At 41.7% G+C, this 20,981-nt stretch overlaps 1 protein-coding gene across 1 annotated transcript in view; it reads left to right on the plus strand.

Moving 5' to 3' along the window:
• The first annotated feature begins 778 nt into the window (after positions 1–778).
• LOC128687553 (glutamate-gated chloride channel-like) overlaps positions 779–20,981 on the plus strand; it is a 68,426-nt gene continuing 48,223 nt past the window's right edge. The window contains exons 1-4 of the mRNA XM_053775019.2: positions 779–915; positions 13,692–13,771; positions 14,412–14,481; positions 19,586–19,739. Coding sequence (XP_053630994.1) covers positions 843–915; positions 13,692–13,771; positions 14,412–14,481; positions 19,586–19,739 — 377 coding nt within the window. The 5' untranslated portion in view covers positions 779–842. The remainder of the gene's footprint in view (positions 916–13,691; positions 13,772–14,411; positions 14,482–19,585; positions 19,740–20,981) is intronic.

The raw sequence follows: 20,981 nt of genomic DNA on the forward strand, positions 1-20,981 counted from the left end.
TGTCTGTGTCTACCACAATCAGCTAACAGCAACAGCCTGGTTGAACAAGCAGTCAACAAGGAAGCTTTGCCACATCTCTTATGTTAGCAAATGAAACTTCGACAGCGGTAATACGTATATTGGTTGCACTCAGATAAAACTTACACAAAAAATATATTCACGAGCATACAACACACACACAGGCAAAAAACACGTACGTAAAAAATACGCACACAGCTACAACCAGCATACACAGGCAAAAAATACGGACGCTGCGCACTGAAAGATGTTAAGATAAGATTAGATAAGATTTCGTTCGGATTTTTAACCCCGGAGGGTTAGCCACCCAGGATAACCCAAGAAAGTCAGTCCGTCATCGAGGACTGTCTAACTTATTTCCATTGGGGTCCTTAATCTTGTCCCCCAGGATGCGACCCACACCAGTCGACTAACACCCAGGTACCTATTTGCTGCTAGGTGAACAGGACAACAGGTGTAAGGAAACGTGTCGGAATGTTTCCACCCGCCGGGAATCGAACCCGGGCCCTCCGTGTGTTATTCATGTTATTCATGTACAGCTATAATGAATGTAAGTCCCAACGATAATTTACCTGGAATAATTCACAATTATCTTAAGTAACTCACAAATGTCACAGCTAACACACAACAAATCCTCAGTTTTCACAACTAATTCACTATTTTCACAATTTCTCACCCACCATTCACACCTACCATCTCACCCACCACTTACGCTCACCATTCCACTCACCACTTACGCCCACTATCCCTCCCACAGGTCACACGGGCGGTGGCTGGCGCCCACGACGGAGGCGCCGACGGTGAACCACAGAACCAGAGAGAAGATGCTTCTGGATGAGATCCTGGGTAATGGAACCTACGACAGGAAGATCAGACCCTCCAGCATCCATAAGAAAGGTGGGAGATAAGGAGGGTGGAGTGAGGAAGGAAGGGTGGAAAGGAGAGTAGGACGAAAGGAGGGTGGATAGTAGGGAGGAAAGGAGTGAGAGAAGAAGGGAGGAGAGGAAGCGTTGGAGAATTATAGGAAGTGAGGGAGGGATGAAGAAGTAGGAGTATGGGTTAGAGAAAGAGAAAGGGAGGCAGAGACAGACGGAGGGAGAGAGATAAAAGAGGGAGAAACATACAAGAAAGGAGAAGGAAACGGGAGATAAAGGTACCAGAGACATATAGACAAGAGGAGGGAGAGAGAGAGAGGAAGAAAAATCTGAGAAAGAGAAGGATATAAATAATGGAGAAGAATCTAAGAAAAAGTAGGGAGAGAGGAAGAGAGAGATAAAGGAGGGAGAAGTACCTAGGAGAGAGAAGGGAAATAAAAGAGAGACATAAAACAAATCGATTGTTTGCTGATCAAAGTCAAGCAAAGAAACACACACACACACACACACACACACACACACACACACACACACACACACACACACACACACACACACACACACACACACACACACACACACACACACACACACTTTGTACAACAAGCACGTCAGGACCATACTGAAGCATCCGGCAACAGTTTGGAACCCACCCCAGGCCAAGCACTTCAAGAAATTAGAGGAAGTGCAAAGGTTTGCAACGCGTCTAGTCCCATAGTTAAGGGGCATGTCCTACGAGGAGACGTTAAGGGAAATCAACCTGACGACACTGGAGGATAGGAGGGATAGAGGGGATATGATAACAACATATAAAATACTGGGACGAATTGAAAAGGTAGACAGAAACAGGATGTTTCAGAGACGGAACACAACAACAAGGGGTCACAATTGGAAGCTGAAGACTCGGATGAATCACATGGATGTTAGGAAGTATTTCTTCAGTCACAGAGTTGTTAGGAACCTTACATAGCTTTAAGAATAGGTATGATAAAGCTCACAGAGCAGGGAGGGAGGGACCTAGTAGCAACCAGTGAAGAGCCGGGCCAGGAGCTATGAATCGACCCCTGCAACCACAATTAGGTGAGTACACACACACACATGCACACATACACACACACACTAACACACACACAAATACAGAGAGAGAGAGGAACCAGTAGCGATCAGTGAAGAGGCGGGGCCAGGAGCTGAGTCTCGACCCCTGCAACCACAATTAGGTGAGTACAATTAGGTGAGTACGTACACACACACACACACACACACACACACACACACACACACACACACACACACACACACACACACACACACACTCACACACACAGAAAACTGGAGAGTAATGTAGTGGAGGCAGGATCTATACATATCTTTAAGAAGAGATACGATAAAGTTCTCGGAAAAAAGACCGAACCTAGTATCGACCAGCAAAAAGGCGGATCCAGGAGCTGTGAGTCGATTTCTGCAACCACAAATAAGTGAGTACTAATAGGTGAGTACACACAAAGTATGCCAGACTCATCTTAGAGTACGCAGCACCAGTATGGAACCCATACCTTGAGAAACATCAAGAAGCTGAGAAACGTGCAGAGGTCTACCTCGGCGCTCGGCGCTCGGCGCTCGGCGCTTTTAATCCCTTTTAGTATAAACTACTAAGAGGGATCAAAAGAGCTAAACCTGACGACATCAAAGGAACAGAGAACCAGGAGAGACATCATAACTACGTGCCAAATACCGACAGGAACTGATAGAGTAGGCTGGGACACTGTTTAACATGCGAAAAACAGAGTCATGTGTTAGCAGTTTACTGGACGCTGGTTGTTAGCAGTTTAACGGACGCTGGTTGTTAGCAGTTATTGGACGCTGGCTGTTAGCAGTTTACTGGGCGGTGGTTGTTAGTTATTTACTGGACGCTAGGTGAAAGTCACTAGTAAGGTTCTTCAAGGCTTGATACTAGCTCACTAATTTCTCTTAATATACGCAAATGATTGTTCTTTGATGACATGAAACTAATGAGAAGAATAAGAACACTAGAGGATGGAGAGAAGCCACAAGAAAACTTGAAGGGGCTGCAGGAGTGGGCTAACAAGTGGATGCTGCAGTTTAATCCAGACAAGTACAAGTTAAAGCTGGAGAGAATGAAAGAAGACCAGAGAAAGTTTATAAACTCGGAGGAAAGGTTATATATAAAGGAAGCAAAGAATACCGAACATATCACCAAAGGGACATGTAAGTTAGGTGTCATTAGGAGCACATACGAGGCTAACAAATCCTAAAACTGCCTGCAGAAACCTAAATAATCCTTCAGGACATATGTTATACATATCTTAGAATATACAGCTCCAGAATCCTAAGATCACTGGTATATGATAGGTACAGGTTGATGAATAAGACATGTGCAGCACTTTGGTATCCTTCTTGAGAGTCGTTTCTCAATAAAGATCCCAGGTGTTTCACATGTGTCTTATTCATCAGGATGTTTGTCTGACACAGCAACACCAGGGTGTCTGGTGGACTGAGAAAGTATTCTATATTTCCATTGTTAAATATAAGTTTCTCTTGATGGGTTTGACCTACTTTCACTAGTGGGTCCCGTCCACAGTGTGACCTCGTCTGCAACTGCTGCATCTGTCCCAGGGGCGTATATACTGTGAAACTAATGAAGATTAAGCTTCATGGCCCCTAATCCCGGAGGGGCCTCAGAAGACACTTTGGTCCACATTGGTTAAAAATTTTGGGTCTGCTGTATGAGAAGGGTTTTTAAAAATATAATGTTAATAATATAGTGTAATTCAAAAGAAAATAACAGTTAAAATAAAAATAAAAATGGTATTAAAGTATCAGGTAGGCTCGTTGTCGCAGGTTGTAAAGGGGCCCCGAAACAGTTCCAGCTTCAGGGCCCTAAAAATGTAGGACCGCCACTGATGTGTCCACTTCTTCCACTATAATTCTCCTTCCTCATGCCTCTGTATCAGCTTGAATAAAGCTTGTTGTGTTGTACATCTGTTTTGTTCATCACACAACACCAGCTTGAAGTCTACACCTAAAAAAGAACAAACAGAAGGTGAAGAAAGTATATAAGTATGAAACTAGACTGGTGTTAGACCCGAGAAAGTTGAACAACAACAACAACAACAACAACAACAACAACAACAACAACAACAATAATAATCTTTACTTCTACAAGTACATATACAACGTATACAGTCCTAGCTGACATCAGTGACATATTACATAGCAAGCCCCTGGTTATGTAGAGCATTTCGGGTAAATTAGGTTAATTTTATCCCCAGAATGAGACCCACACCAGTCGACTAACATCCAGCTACCTATTGACTGCTAGGTCAACAGGGACAACAGGTGTCTTAAATAAAACACCCTCGAATGTTCTCACCCGTACTGTGGGTCGAACCACAGACCTCAGTGTGTGAGATGTGTGCGCTAGCAACCGAGCTACGGGACACCTAAATAGGTTTAAATAATTAAACCTGACAATCTTCGAAGAAAGATGTTCACTACATTATAATCGAACCTTTGTATTGTTTTACCATACAAATCAATTCCGTGCTCGTTTTCTCTGATATACAACCAGTCAAAATCCACGAAAAGAGCATTGTAAACTCAAGCAGTCGAGGAGCTATGTAAATTTCTAATTAGCTGGCTTTATACACTACAAGAGTTTCTGAAGGTCCAATTTATATTCAGTATTTTAATACTTTGAGCATTATTTATAAAGTCAATATTCTCAGGGCTGTGAAAAACGTAATTTCCTCCAAAACGTCTTTAAGAATACTGAGAATATTTTATCCTTTTGGAAATCAGTGTAAATTTCACTCGTGAGCGAACATACATTAAGACTTTCTCAAAACGGTGAATATAAATGGCATCATAATTTTATGAAAACAAATGTTCAAAAATGGCAAAGAAGACTTTTGCTTCAGTGGGAAACTTAATAACAAAGCCACATTTATTGAAGAAATACGTTGTTAAGACAATCAGACAACAAGGAAATTTACTTTAAGTATTTTACTAAACACATTTAAAAAACATAACTAATGCCTTGAACAACCAACAAAGTATTTCCCACAGGCACTCTGATACTTCCAGGACAATAATACTCATAACTAAACGCATATTTCGAGTCTTAAAGCCAAATGTAATTATGACATAAATATATTCATGTGCAGTGAACTGTTACCTTAGACTGTATATACCTACCAAAATGTCCAGTAAATCATTAGTAGAAAAAAGACAAATATTTCATTTAAAAAAATTATACATACTTTTGATGACTAGTTAATAACCTGGTCGAAATTTATATATATATATATATATATATATATATATATATATATATATATATATATATATATATATATATATATATATATATATATATATAAAACAATGACATTTATTAATTGTTTTAAAACAAAAGGATAAATAATTTTCATTTTATATATATATATAGATATATATATATATATATATATATATATATATATATATATATATATATATATATATATATATATATATATATATATATATATATATATATATATATATATATATATATATATATATATATATATATATAAATGAATGAGGCATATGGTATCCTTTACAAAGTGCTCATTGGTTCCATTATGACAACGGCGTCCCGCACACTTCCTCTTTCACACTTCAAAACTACATATCAATTTATAGAACTTCAATGCATTTAAATTCAAAATTTTCGACTTCCTCTCATACTGGAAAAATGGATTAATTGTAAATTCCTTCCATGAATATATGCATTTAATCAAATTTTTTTACATAAGACGGACTTTCGCGAGTTTCTATATATAATAAAGAACTCGTGAATATAATATATATATATATATATATATATATATATATATATATATATATATATATATATATATATATATATATATATATATATATATATATATATTATTTTTTTTAACAAGTCGGCCGTCTCCCACCTAACAAGTCTCTCCACGAACAAGTGGTTGTACCTAGATTTTGACTGGCTTCTCATGAGGCGGTCTAGAATAACACGGGTTCGATCCCTGGCTAGTTACAGTATTGTTTATTTAACTGTTGCACATGTTTCATATCACACGTCAGAGAATGTCTCATAAATTTACAGAATTTGCCTTAGGAAGATCAATACATGTAGTGTGTGGTGGTACATGTAGTGTGTGGTGTTACATGTAGTGTGTGGTGGTACATGTAGTGTGTCATGGTACATGTAGTGTGTGGTGGTACATGTAGTGTGTGATGGTACATGTAGTGTGTGGTGGTACATGTAGTGTGTGGTGGTACATGTAGTGTGTGGTGGTACATGTAGTGTGTCATGGTACATGTAGTGTGTGGTGGTACATGTAGTGTGTGATGGTACATGTAGTGTGTGGTGGTACATGTAGTGTGTGGTGGTACATGTAGTGTGTGGTGGTACATGTAGTGTGTCATGGTACATGTAGTGTGTGGTGGTACATGTAGTGTGTGGTGGTACATGTAGTGTGTGGTGGTACATGTAGTGTGTGGTGGTACATGTAGTGTGTGTGGTGGTACATGTAGTGTGTGGTGGTACATGTAGTGTGTGGTGGTACATGTAGTGTGTTGTGTTACATGTAGTGTGTGTGTTGGTACATGTAGTGTGTGGTGGTACATGTAGTGTGTGTGGTGGTATGTGTAGTGTGTGGTGGTACATGTAGTGTGTGTGGTGGTACATGTAGTGTGTGGTGGTACATGTAGTGTGTGGTGGTACATGTAGTGTGTGGTGGTACATGTAGTGTGTGTGGTGGTATGTGTAGTGTGTGGTGGTACATGTAGTGTGTGGTGGTACATGTAGTGTGTGTGGTGGTATGTGTAGTGTGTGGTGGTACATGTAGTGTGTGGTGGTACATGTAGTGTGTGGTGGTACATGTAGTGTGTGGTGTTACATGTAGTGTGTGTGTTGGTACACGTAGTGTGTGGTGGTACATGTAGTGTGTGGTGGTACATGTAGTGTGTGGTGGTACATGTAGTGTGTCATGGTACATGTAGTGTGTGGTGGTACATGTAGTGTGTGGTGGTACATGTAGTGTGTGGTGGTACATGTAGTGTGTGGTGGTACATGTAGTGTGTGGTGGTACATGTAGTGTGTCATGGTACATGTAGTGTGTGATGGTACATGTAGTGTGTGGTGGTACATGCAGTGTGTGGTGGTACATGTAGTGTGTGGTGGTACATGTAGTGTGTGGTGGTACATGTAGTGTGTGATGGTACATGTAGTGTGTGATGGTACATGTAGTGTGTGATGGTACATGTAGTGTGTGGTGGTACATGTAGTGTGTGCTGGCACAATTAGTGTGTAGTGGTACATGTAGTGTGTGATGGTACATGTAGTGTGTGGTGGTACATGTAGTGTGTGGTGGTACATGTAGTGTGTGGTGGTACATGTAGTGTGTGGTGGTACATGTAGTGTGTGGTGGTACATGTAGTGTGTGGTGGTACATGTAGTGTGTGATGGTACATGTAGTGTGTGGTGGTACATGTAGTGTGTGGTGGTACATGTAGTGTGTGGTGGTACATGTAGTGTGTGGTGGTACATGTAGTGTGTGGTGGTACATGTAGTGTGTGGTGGTACATGTAGTGTGTGGTACATGTAGTGGTACATGTAGTGTGTGGTGGTACATGTAGTGTGTGGTGGTACATGTACATGTAGTGTGTGGTACATGTAGTGTGTGATGGTACATGTAGTGTGTGGTACATGTAGTGTGTGGTGGTACATGTAGTGTGTGATGGTACATGTAGTGTGTGGTGGTACATGTAGTGTGTGGTGGTACATGTAGTGTGTGGTGGTACATGTAGTGTGTGATGGTACATGTAGTGTGTGATGGTACATGTAGTGTGTGGTGGTACATGTAGTGTGTGGTGGTACATGTAGTGTGTGGTGGTACATGTAGTGTGTGGTGGTACATGTAGTGTGTGGTGGTACATGTAGTGTGTGGTGGTACATGTAGTGTGTGATGGTACATGTAGTGTGTGGTGGTACATGTAGTGTGTGTGGTGGTACATGTAGTGTGTGGTGGTACATGTAGTGTGTGGTGGTACATGTAGTGTGTGGTGGTACATGTAGTGTGTGGTGGTACATGTAGTGTGTGATGGTACATGTAGTGTGTGGTGGTACATGTAGTGTGTGATGGTACATGTAGTGTGTGATGGTACATGTAGTGTGTCATGGTACATGTAGTGTGTGGTGGTACATGTAGTGTGTGGTGGTACATGTAGTGTGTGGTGGTACATGTAGTGTGTGGTGGTACATGTAGTGTGTGATGGTACATGTAGTTTGTGACATGTAGTGTGTGGTGGTATGTAGTGTGTGGTGGTACATGTAGTGTGTGGTGGTACATGTAGTGTGTGGTGGTACATGTAGTGTGTGTTGGTACATGTAGTGTGTGGTGGTACATGTAGTGTGTGGTGGTACATGTAGTGTGTGGTGGTACATGTAGTGTGTGGTGGTACATGTAGTGTGTGGTGGTACATGTAGTGTGTGGTGGTACATGTAGTGTGTGGTGGTACATGTAGTGTGTGGTGGTACATGTAGTGTGTGGTGGTACATGTAGTGTGTGGTGGTACATGTAGTGTGTGGTGGTACATGTAGTGTGTGGTGGTACATGTAGTACATGTAGTGTGTGGTGGTACATGTAGTGTGTGATGGTACATGTAGTGTGTGATGGTACATGTAGTGTGTGGTGGTACATGTAGTGTGTGGTGGTACATGTAGTGTGTGGTGGTACATGTAGTGTGTGATGGTACATGTAGTGTGTGGTGGTACATGTAGTGTGTGGTGGTACATGTAGTGTGTGATGGTACATGTAGTGTGTGATGGTACATGTAGTGTGTGGTGGTACATGTAGTGTGTGGTGGTACATGTAGTGTGTGGTGGTACATGTAGTGTGTGGTGGTACATGTAGTGTGTGGTGGTACATGTAGTGTGTGGTGGTACATGTAGTGTGTGGTGGTACATGTAGTGTGTGGTGGTACATGTAGTGTGTGGTGGTACATGTAGTGTGTGGTGGTACATGTAGTGTGTGGTGGTACATGTAGTGTGTGGTGGTACATGTAGTGTGTGGTGGTACATGTAGTGTGTGGTGGTACATGTAGTGTGTGGTGGTACATGTAGTGTGTGGTGGTACATGTAGTGTGTGGTGGTACATGTAGTGTGTGGTGGTACATGTAGTGTGTGATGGTACATGTAGTGTGTGATGGTACATGTAGTGTGTGGTGGTACATGTAGTGTGTGGTGGTACATGTAGTGTGTGGTGGTACATGTAGTGTGTGGTGGTACATGTAGTGTGTGGTGGTACATGTAGTGTGTGATGGTACATGTAGTGTGTGGTGGTACATGTAGTGTGTAGTTGTACATGTAGTGTGTGGTGGTACATGTAGTGTGTGGTGGTACATGTAGTGTGTGGTGGTACATGTAGTGTGTGGTGGTACATGTAGTGTGTGGTGGTACATGTAGTGTGTGGTGGTACATGTAGTGTGTGGTGGTACATGTAGTGTGTGATGGTACATGTAGTGTGTCATGGTACATGTAGTGTGTGGTGGTACATGTAGTGTGTGGTGGTACATGTAGTGTGTGGTGGTACATGTAGTGTGTGTGGTGGTACATGTAGTGTGTGGTGGTACATGTAGTGTGTGGTGGTACATGTAGTGTATGTGGTGGTACATGTAGTGAGTGTTGGTACATGTAGTGTGTAGTGGTACATGTAGTGTGTAGTGGTACATGTAGTGTGTGGTGGTACATGTAGTGTGTGGTGGTACATGTAGTGTGTGGTGGTACATGTAGTGTGTGGTGGTACATGTAGTGTGTGGTGGTACATGTAGTGTGTGGTGGTACATGTAGTGTGTGGTGGTACATGTAGTGTGTGGTGGTACATGTAGTGTGTGGTGGTACATGTAGTGTGTGTGGTGGTACATGTAGTGTGTGGTGGTACATGTAGTGTGTGATGGTACATGTAGTGTGTGGTGGTACATGTAGTGTGTGGTGGTACATGTAGTGTGTGGTGGTACATGTAGTGTGTGATGGTACATGTAGTGTGTGGTGGCACATGTAGCGTGTGGTGGCACAATTAGTGTGTGGTTGTACATGTAGTGTGTGGTGGTACATGTAGTGTGTGGTGGTACATGTAGTGTGTGGTGGTACATGTAGTGTGTGGTGGTACATGTAGTGTGTGGTGGTACATGTAGTGTGTGGTGGTACATGTAGTGTGTGGTGGTACATGTAGTGTGTGGTGGTACATGTAGTGTGTGGTGGTACATGTAGTGTGTGTGGTGGTACATGTAGTGTGTGGTGGTACATGTAGTGTGTGGTGGTACATGTAGTGTGTGGTGGTACATGTAGTGTGTGGTGGTACATGTAGTGTGTGTGGTGGTACATGTAGTGTGTGGCTGTACATGTAGTGTGTGGTGATGCATGTAGTGTGTAGTTGTACATGTAGTGTGTGGTGGTACATGTAGTGTGTGGTGGTACATGTAGTGTGTGTGGTGGTACATGTAGTGTGTGGTGGTACATGTAGTGTGTGGTGGTACATGTAGTGTGTGGTGGTACATGTAGTGTGTGGTGGTACATGTAGTGTGTGGTGGTACATGTAGTGTGTGGTGGTACATGTAGTGTGTGGTTATACATGTAGTGTGTGGTGGTACATGTAGTGTGTGGTGGTACATGTAGTGTTTTGCGGTGCATGTAGTGTGTGGTGGCACATGTAGTGTGTGTGGTGGTACATGTAGTGTGTGGTGGTACATGTAGTGTGTGGTGGTACATGTAGTGTGTGGTGGTACATGTAGTGTGTGTGGTGGTACATGTAGTGTGTGGTGGTACATGTAGTGTGTAGTTGTACATGTAGTGTGTGGTGGTACATGTAGTGTGTGGTGGTACATGTAGTGTGTGGTGGTACATGTAGTGTGTGGTGGTACATGTAGTGTGTAGTTGTACATGTAGTGTGTGGTGGTACATGTAGTGTGTGGTGGTGAATGTAGTGTGTGGTGGCACATGTAGAGTGTGGTGGTACATGTAGTGTGTAGTTGTACATGTAGTGTAGTGTGTGGTGGTACATGTAGTGTGTGGTACATGTAGTGTGTACATGTAGTGTGTGGTGGTACATGTAGTGTGTGGTGGTACATGTAGTGTGATTGGTGGTATGTAGTGTGTGGTGGTATGTAGTGTGTGGTGGTATGTAGTGTGTGGTGGTGTAGCGTGTGGTGTACATGTAGTGTGTGTGGTACATGTAGTGTGTGGTTGTACGTGTAGTGTGTGTGATGCATGGTACATGTAGTGTGTAGTTGTACATGTAGTGTGTGGTGGTACATGTAGTGTGTGGTGGTACATGTAGTGTGTGTGGTGGTACATGTAGTGTGTGGTGGTACATGTAGTGTGTAGTTGTACGTGTAGTGTGTGTGGTGGTACATGTAGTGTGTAGTTGTGCATGTAGTGTGTGTGGTGGTACATGTAGTGTGTGGTGGTACATGTAGTGTGTAGTTGTACATGTAGTGTGTGGTGGTACATGTAGTGTGTGTGGTGATACATGTAGTGTGTGGTACATGTGGTGTGGTGGTACAGTGTAGTGTAGTGTGTAGTTGTACATGTAGTGTGTGTTGGTACATGTAGTGTGTGGTGGTACATGTAGTGTGTGGTGGTACATGTAGTGTGTGGTGGTACATGTAGTGTGTGGTGGTACATGTAGTGTGTGGTGGTACATGTAGTGTGTGGTGGTACATGTAGTGTGTGTGGTGGTACATGTAGTGTGTGGTGGTACATGTAGTGTGTGGTGGTACATGTAGTGTGTGTGGTGGTACATGTAGTGTGTGGTGGTACATGTAGTGTGTGGTGGTACATGTAGTGTGTGGTGGTACATGTAGTGTGTGGTGGTACATGTAGTGTGTGGTGGTACATGTAGTGTGTGTGGTGGTACATGTAGTGTGTGGTGGTACATGTAGTGTGTGTGGTGGTACATGTAGTGTGTGGTGGTACATGTAGTGTGTGGTGGTACATGTAGTGTGTGTGGTGGTACATGTAGTGTGTGTGGTGGTACATGTAGTGTGTGTGGTGGTACATGTAGTGTGTGTGGTGGTACATGTAGTGTGTGTGGTGGTACATGTAGTGTGTGGTGGTACATGTAGTGTGTGGTGGTACATGTAGTGTGTGGTGGTACATGTAGTGTGTGGTGGTACATGTAGTGTGTGTGGTGGTACATGTAGTGTGTGTGGTGGTACATGTAGTGTGTAGTGGTACATGTAGTGTGTGGTGGTACATGTAGTGTGTGGTGGTACATGTAGTGTGTGGTGGTACATGTAGTGTGTGGTGGTACATGTAGTGTGTGTGGTGGTACATGTAGTGTGTGGTGGTACATGTAGTGTGTGGTGGTACATGTAGTGTGTGGTGGTACATGTAGTGTGTGTGGTGGTACATGTAGTGTGTGGTGGTACATGTAGTGTGTGGTGGTACATGTAGTGTGTGGTGGTACATGTAGTGTGTGGTGGTACATGTAGTGTGTGGTGGTACATGTAGTGTGTGGTGGTACATGTAGTGTGTGGTGGTACATGTAGTGTGTGTGGTAGTACATGTAGTGTGTGGTGGTACATGTAGTGTGTGGTTATACATGTAGTGTGTGGTGGTACATGTAGTGTGTGGTGGTACATGTAGTGTGTTGCGGTGCATGTAGTGTGCGGTAGTACATGTAGTGTGTGTGGTGGTACATGTAGTGTGTGGTGATGCATGTAGTGTGTAGTTGTACATGTAGTGTGTGGTGGTACATGTAGTGTGTGGTGGTACATGTAGTGTGTGTGGTGGTACATGTAGTGTGTGGTGGTACATGTAGTGTGTGGTGGTACATGTAGTGTGTGGTGGTACATGTAGTGTGTATGGTGGTACATGTAGTGTGTGGTGGTACATGTAGTGTGTGCTGGTACATGTAGTGTGTGGTGGTACATGTAGTGTGTGGTGGTACATGTAGTGTGTGGTGGTACATGTAGTGTGTGCTGGTACATGTAGTGTGTGGTGGTACATGTAGTGTGTGGTGGTACATGTAGTGTGTATGGTGGTACATGTAGTGTGTGGTGGTACATGTAGTGTGTGGTGGTACATGTAGTGTGTATGGTGGTACATGTAGTGTGTGGTGATACATGTAGTGTGTGTGGTGGTACATGTAGTGTGTGGTGGTACATGTAGTGTGTGGTGGTACATGTAGTGTGTGGTGGTACATGTAGTGTGTGGTGGTACATGTAGTGTGTGGTGGTACATGTAGTGTGTGGTGGTACATGTAGTGTGTGGTGGTACATGTAGTGTGTGGTGGTACATGTAGTGTGTGGTGGTACATGTAGTGTGTGCTGGTACATGTAGTGTGTGCTGGTACATGTAGTGTGTATGGTGGTACATGTAGTGTGTGCTGGTACATTTAGTGTGTGGTGGTATATGTAGTGTGTGGTTTTACGTGTAGTGTGTGTGGTGGTACATGTAGTTTGTGGTGGTACATGTAGTGTGTGGTGGTACATGTAGTGTGTGTGGTTATACATGTAGTGTGTGGTGGTACATGTAATCTGTGGTGGTACATGTAGCGTTTGGTGGTACATGTAGTGTGGTGGTACATGTAGTGTGGTGGGACATGAATCTTTTCTTACCTTATTTAGCTCCCTCAAACATTGGATGTTTACTGTGCATGTTACATGTATGTTGTAGATGTTGCATACTTTGTAATTGTTAGTTTTTACGTTTATATTGAGGCTATACTGACTTTTGTACCACAGCCGCCAAGGATGGTGACTACACTACAGTTGTCATCAATATCATGATCCGGTCCATTAACAAGATTGATGACTATCATATGGTGAGTACTGGGAGAGAGAGAGAGAGAGAGAGAGAGAGAGAGAGAGAGAGAGAGAGAGAGAGAGAGAGAGAGAGAGAGAGAGAGAGAGAGAGAGAGAGAGAGAGAGAGAGAGAGAGAGAGAGAGAGAGAGAGAGAGAGAGAGAGAGAGAGAGAGAGAGAGAGAAAAAAGGAACGATAAACAGAGAGTTGGTGAGTGAAACAATGATGGAGGGTGAGAGGGGAATGGAGAGTGAGGAAAAGATGGACTGAGAGTGAAAAAGAGAGAGGGAACGTGAGAAAGATAAGTAGAATGGGAATTATAGGGATCCTTAACCTAACCTTGTCAAACCCTGTGTGAAAAAAAAATAGAGTGGAAGATAAAGGAAGAGAGAGTGAAACAGATGGAAAGAAAGTTGCAAGAAAGGCTAAAAGTGATACCTGGTCGGAAGGAAGACACTTGAAGACATTTCGCTCACAAGGCAATTCATAAAGTCCCTAGTGGGCGAAACGTCTTCACAATGAAATGGCATAACCCACAACGTGTGTCTCATTACAACACTGTCAGTGTATGCTACCATGATAACACTGGTGTCTAATACCAGTGTTGTTCAGAGTGTATACTTCCGTATTTTGTTACACTGTTGTTGCTTTTGTTGCACAGGAGTACAGCGTGCAGATGACCTTCAGGGAGCACTGGAACGACGACCGTCTGAACTACAGCAGTGAGGGAGGTACGTCAATCCACTTCCTCACCTAGCAAACCTCAGGTCGTTACTAGCTAATAAAGTAGGTAGAGGTACCGCCGTAACTCGGATAATGCAAGTGGAAGGCAGGTGACATAAGCGCCATACCTCGGGTAGGTAAGGAGAGTGAAAGGCAGTCGAAAGAGAGAGGCAACCTTCCTCAGGTGAGGTAAGTGGAAGACAGGTGAGAGAAGCATCCTTCCTCGGGTAAGGTGAGTGGAACGTAGGTAAGGAGATTGAAAGGCAAGTAAACGGAGCCGGTGTACGTATTGTGTGTATATACTGTACTGCATATTATTAAATATAGTTTAATGATATTGATTGGTTAAGGCAGGTAGAGAAAGCATCTTATGTCCTGTAAAACAAGAGCTATGTGGTTAAGGGAGACATCGTGCATAAGGAAGATGAACGTGAGATAAGAATAACCAGCATCGTACCTCAGGTACGTGTGGATGGAACAGAGTATTGTACACCATTAGAGGAAATTCGTATATCAGACAACTGATGTTGACAGAGCTGATTGTACGCAATCAGGAGTGGAAAGAGATATACACCACACACACGGTAATTGTAGAAGGATAAAAGGAAGCCAAATTGGAAATACATAAATAATGGAATTACACTAAGCAATATATTGTAAGGAGATTACTTTACATAATGAAGGCACGTAAAATGATAATTACATACCATGTAGGCCTTTCGTAAATGTAAAAAAAAAGGAGTAAATGGGAGAGTTGTAATTATTTTCTATATAGGCATTGTTTAATCTGGAAAAATTATTAGGCCTGAGTCAGGACTGCAGCAATGTTGTCTTGCCTATGTTACCTGTTAGTAATTTTGAGAGGCAAGATAGCCTGACTGCTACGTCAATGCTACCAGTCAGTTACCAGTCAGATATCCTTCGTGTTTCATCCATGAACCAATCAGGTACCAGTCAAAGAATTTCGTGGTAATTAACAAGGGTCTGACTGCTGGCAACAAAGAGACTTTGACCTTTGCTCTCTGAGGTCAAGAGTGAACAATAGAACCAGTGTTAAACTTTAAAGAGGTAGTGCAACACAGAACAGAGAACAGGCCAGCGCTATGAAGAACAGGGTGGCATAATGAAGAACAGGGTGGCATAATGAAGAACAGGGTGGCATAATGAAGAACAGGGTGGCATAATGAAGAACAGGGTGGCATAATGAAGAACAGGGTGGCATAACGACGAACAGAGTGGCAATATGGAGAACAGGGTGGAAAATTTGAGAACAGGGTAGCATAATGAAGAACAAACATCATATTAGTGAACAATGTATCATATCAGTGAACATGGCATCATGTTAGTGGACAGAGCATTGTACAGCAGAACACCTTATTAACAGAACATCTTATTAACAGAACATCTTATTAACACTTATTTGCTAACAGAACACCTTATTAGCTAAGAGAACATCTTATTAGCTAAGAGAACATCTTATTAGCTAAGAGAACATAGTATTAGTGAACAAGACATAATACGTACACCATGTACTATACGAGGCTGTACATTACCAGTGTTACTAAAAATTAATAGACATCCAGCCATCCCAAACATCCTAAAAAAATACTTTTTTTTTTTGTATGAACCTGCTGGAATTGAAATAAAGTAAAGAGTGAACAAGTGAACACATTGCAGAGGCAGGTGGTGTGTGTTCAACGATTGATGCAACACACACACACAAAGGATGATAAATGAGACACTTGTACAACAGTTGAGTTTCTTTGTTCTGGAAACGTTTCTCCAGCCAGTGCCTTCTTCAGTCCACTGCAGAGAAAGGTGGAAGATGAGGAGGACGATGAGTTTGAGGTAATCAGTCCCCCAGCCTGGAGTCGATGTGTTCAGTCCATCATTGTTGATTGACTTTCGGACTGAACACATCGACTCCAGGCTGAGGGACTGATTACTTCAAACTCCTCGTCCTCATCTTCTCTGCATTGGACTGAAGAAGTCACTGGCTGGAGAAACGCCTCCGGAATAAAGATAACCCAGATGTTGCACAAGTATTTTATTGATCAACTTGTCAGTTTTCAAACCAGTGTAATCATACACACGAAGGATGTTGTATAGAGTGACATACAGACACAGAACTACGATGGACGTCTGATAATTAATACCTGACAGGGAGGAGCAGGAAACTATACACAAGTAACTCGCACACAGGACAAAGATACTTATGACGACTTTGGGTCCGACCTGGGCCACGTAAGTTCCCTTGTTGTTTATTAGTATGATATTTTTCCACTATAATCTACCTTGTCCATTATTACTATCTCATTTTCTTTTTCTGTTTCGTAAGGTGAAGTCCAGGATCTTTCCTTAATTCATGGTATAACTTAACAGATCTTTGAGGACAACTGTGTTGTGAAGGTCTGAGCTTTGATCACACCTCTATTTATATCGGCATGGATATATATTTTCCACATAATTTATCCGTGTTCAGCTAAAAATTCTGTTGATGTTTGGTAAAGAATAATAGGAATGTCAGTCTCTTGTCCTGACACCTTCACGAGACTCTGCCACGAGACATTTTCCTCGCAGAAAAAGAAAAGAAAAGAAAAAAATACTGGTAATATTCTGCTGGCAGTCACCCAGGACATCGTGTCTTTCATGCTGAAAATACCGCTCTTGAAATGTGCCATGATACTGATTGGGGAATATTCCTGCCTCTCCTTGATCATCTCACCCATCTCAACTTAATTTTTTTCTCCCTTTGTTTTGCTTAGCAAATCATCAACACTGGATGGTTGTAGTTACGAAACATTGATGTGTAAGTGAAAAATGCTTTGAGAGAGGCATAATATTTCCCTGTGTCCCGTTCCCAGTGGCTAAAGCTTCACACGGCGAGGGTCTGGGTTCGATTCCCGGCGAGGGTAGAAACATTGGGCATGTTTCCTTACACCGGTTGTCTATGTTCCCCCATCAGTAAAATGGGTACCTGGGTGTTGTCGACTGGTGTGGGTTGCATCCTGGGACAAAAGTGACCTATAATTTGCGCGAAATGCTCTGCATAACAAGCGGCTTTTTATATAGTAGTATGTCAATGATGTCAGCTAGGACTGTATACCTTGTACATGTACTTGTAGTAAGAAAGATATATTATTATTAAACTTGTGGACAAAAACAAAATAATAATGGAGCTCTGTCAATTCAGGTGCGAGTTACCGGATCGAATCCTCATGCTGTCTAAGATAATAAAATGTTTATATATATATATATATATATATATATATATATATATATATATATATATATATATATATATATATATATATATATATGTATATAGGTAATGTGTAATCAAATTTATATTTGCAGAAACAATTTAAACTCATTATGTGCAAATATAATAGCTGCTAACTCAGTACACAAAAAGGTATTAAACTCACGTTAGCTTCTCTTAAATTCGTGAAATATCAAAGAGTTTTGCTTGCTGGTCTCGAGAGGCAACAAGCGCACCATTAAAACCTGTTCAAACTTTAATTTATTCATTTATTAATGACTCACTTAAAAACTAGACTGCTTAAAATGGATTGCTATTCACTTCATTCTGAGGTTTACATTACCTTAGAATAAGTATGAAGACATTACCTTAGAGTTTGACATTACGAAATATCTAGTCTGACGTCACCTTGTGAGCCTCGAACCTGTGATCCTTACGGCTTATCTGAGACACCAGAAACAGTGATCGTTTCTCTGTTCTCGATGATACAGTGATAATGTCACTGAGTTGCCAAGGTCTCACCCTGGCTAAGAAGTAAATTTCGAGGCTCGTCGTATATATAACAGAAGAATTTTAGTATGTTGGTCAGCATAACCTTGTGTTGCGATAGCAATGCTGAGAACGTTATTAAATTGTTAGCCTCTCCCTAAAAAAAAAAACAGTGTTAATTTATTTACTTAAAATCGATGTTAAAGGGATGGAACGACACATCTTGTTTCCGTATTTTTAACACTGGGTTAATATTAGTTGTTGTCAAAGAGGTTGGCACCTTGCCTTTTAATGATTTACTAAATATTAACATTAGAGGAGAAGTAGTCTGGTGTCTACGTTAACTTATAATTCTAACAGGCAATGATCTGGTTCACTTAATATCTTAATGTTTATCTTCTCTAAGTATTTTAACATGTCAAGGCTGCTAAGTTCCTTAATAATTAACTTCTTAAATTCCGGTTTTAAAATGAGAGAGAGAGAGAGAGAGAGAGACAGACAGACAGACAGACAGACAGACAGACAGACAGACATAAACAAAGACAGAGACAGTCAGAGAGAAAGCAGAGACTTTAGACACATGGCGAAACATTATCAATAAATCTTTTAGAACTGGTCCGTAAACAAAACTTAAGTTGAGAGAAAGAGGTAGTTTGGATCATTAGCCAAGTTAGCTGCCAGGTTGGAGCAACTTGACAGTCAAGTCGCTTACCCAGCTGCCTCAAGGATATTTACACTAACTTACATGAGAACAGATCCAAATATCTTTGTCTTGGCAAGTGTTAGATTGTCACCAGGACGGCCCAGAGGTGGGTGAGATGAAGCTCTACCCGCTCAGTATAAAGCTTTATCAAGACAAGACTATCTGCTCCGTATAGAGCTTTATCAAGACCAGACTACTCGCTCCAGAGTGAGCTTTATCAAGACAAGACCACCTCTTCTAGACTGAGCTTTATCAAGAGAGCTGTACAAAGAAAGAAACTTTTTTAAATGTACGTCTCTCCTTTGGTTACATTAAGTGTAACAGGCAGTCATAGTGTTACGCTACGTGTTACAGGTATAGTGTAACTTTTATTAACCACGCCCGTGCCCAAACAGACATTCAAACTACTAATGGCAGTCACATTCATTTCTGTGTCTTCCCTCACGTTCATATCTTTGTGTACATTCACACCATTCCACCCACTCCAAGAGCTCCGCCAATAACTTTTGGGCGCCCCTCTGTCCAGTCTTCCAAATCTCCCTTGTGCCCACTCGAAGCTCCTCTCTACCCACTCAAAGCCTCCCTCTACCCACTAAAATCTCCACTGTGCCCACTCGAAGCTCCCTTGTTTGCACTCAAAGCTCCCCTCCTCCCGCAGGTCGCATCAAGTACCTGACGCTGACGGAGACAGACAAGATCTGGATGCCAGACCTGTTCTTTAAGAACGAGAAGACTGGCCACTTCCACGACATCATCCTCCCCAACACTTACATCAGGATCTTCCCAGATGGTGACGTCCTCTACAGCATCAGGTGAGAAGCCTGTGATATGTTTACATGATTTAAATAACCGAGAAGTTGATAATTGAGACACTAAGATATCATTTGGGAATCTTGATTTCTGGAAACGTTTCGCCACCCAGCGGCTTCTTCAGTCCAATACACAGAAGAACTGTGGAAATGGGGAGGGGTTTTGGGATAATCAGTCCCTCAGCCTGGAGTCGATATGTTCACTGAATATATCGACTCAAGGCTGAAGGACTGATTATCTAAAATTCCACCGCATCGTCTACCGTTCTTCTCTGTATTAGACTGAAGAAGCGACTGGGAAGCGAAACGTTTCCAGAAATATAGATTCCGAAATGTTGCCCAAGTGTCTCAATTATCAATCTTGTGATTTGACTCTAAGGAAGGAGAGGTGACATCAGTTACATAGGCATAGATGATAATAAGGGATTTAGACAGGGGCTTAGGAAGAGTAGTGATTTTTTTGGTTGATAATGGGTAGGTCATGGATGATTAATAAAAAAATTAGGAAGGAGAATGGGGGGATTTACAGGTCACAATAAAGTATTCAGGTAGGATAATGGAAGATTTACGGAGGATGATTTACGAAGGATAATGAGGGATTTACAGATGGCAATAAAGAATTGAAGAAGGATAATGGGTATTTATAAAGGACAGTGAACCTTATGATATTTTAAAAAAATAATGAAGGATTGAGACAAAATATTAGGGGATTAATGGAAAAATAATTAACAATTTGGACAGGATATTGGCAGGATATATAGAGAATAGTGAAGAATTCACGGAAGCTGATACGATATTTATGGAGGGAAATGGATGGATTTATTGAGGATTATAGATCGATTTATTGAGGATACTTGATGAATTTATTGAGAACACTGGATGGATTTATTGAGGATACTGCATGGATTAATTAATGGATTTATTGATAGTTATACATACCATGTTAAAGGTAGTGGTGAAGATAGACTTATTGAAAGTAATGGTCAAGATAGACTTACTGAAAGTATTGGTCAAGACAGACTTACTGAAAATAGTGGTCAAGATAGACTTACTGAAAGTAGTGGTCAAGACAGACTTACTGAAAGTAGTGGTCAAGATAGACTTACTGAAAGCAGTGGTCAAGATAGACTTACTGAAAGTAGTGGTCAAGATAGACTTACTGAAAGTAGTGGTCAAGATAGACTTACTGAAAGCAGTGGTCAAGATAGACTTACTGAAAGCAGTGGTCAAGATAGACTTACTGAA

Source organism: Cherax quadricarinatus, chromosome 11 (genome assembly GCF_038502225.1).
Source record: "Cherax quadricarinatus isolate ZL_2023a chromosome 11, ASM3850222v1, whole genome shotgun sequence".
Classification (NCBI taxonomy): Eukaryota; Metazoa; Arthropoda; class Malacostraca; order Decapoda; family Parastacidae; genus Cherax; species Cherax quadricarinatus.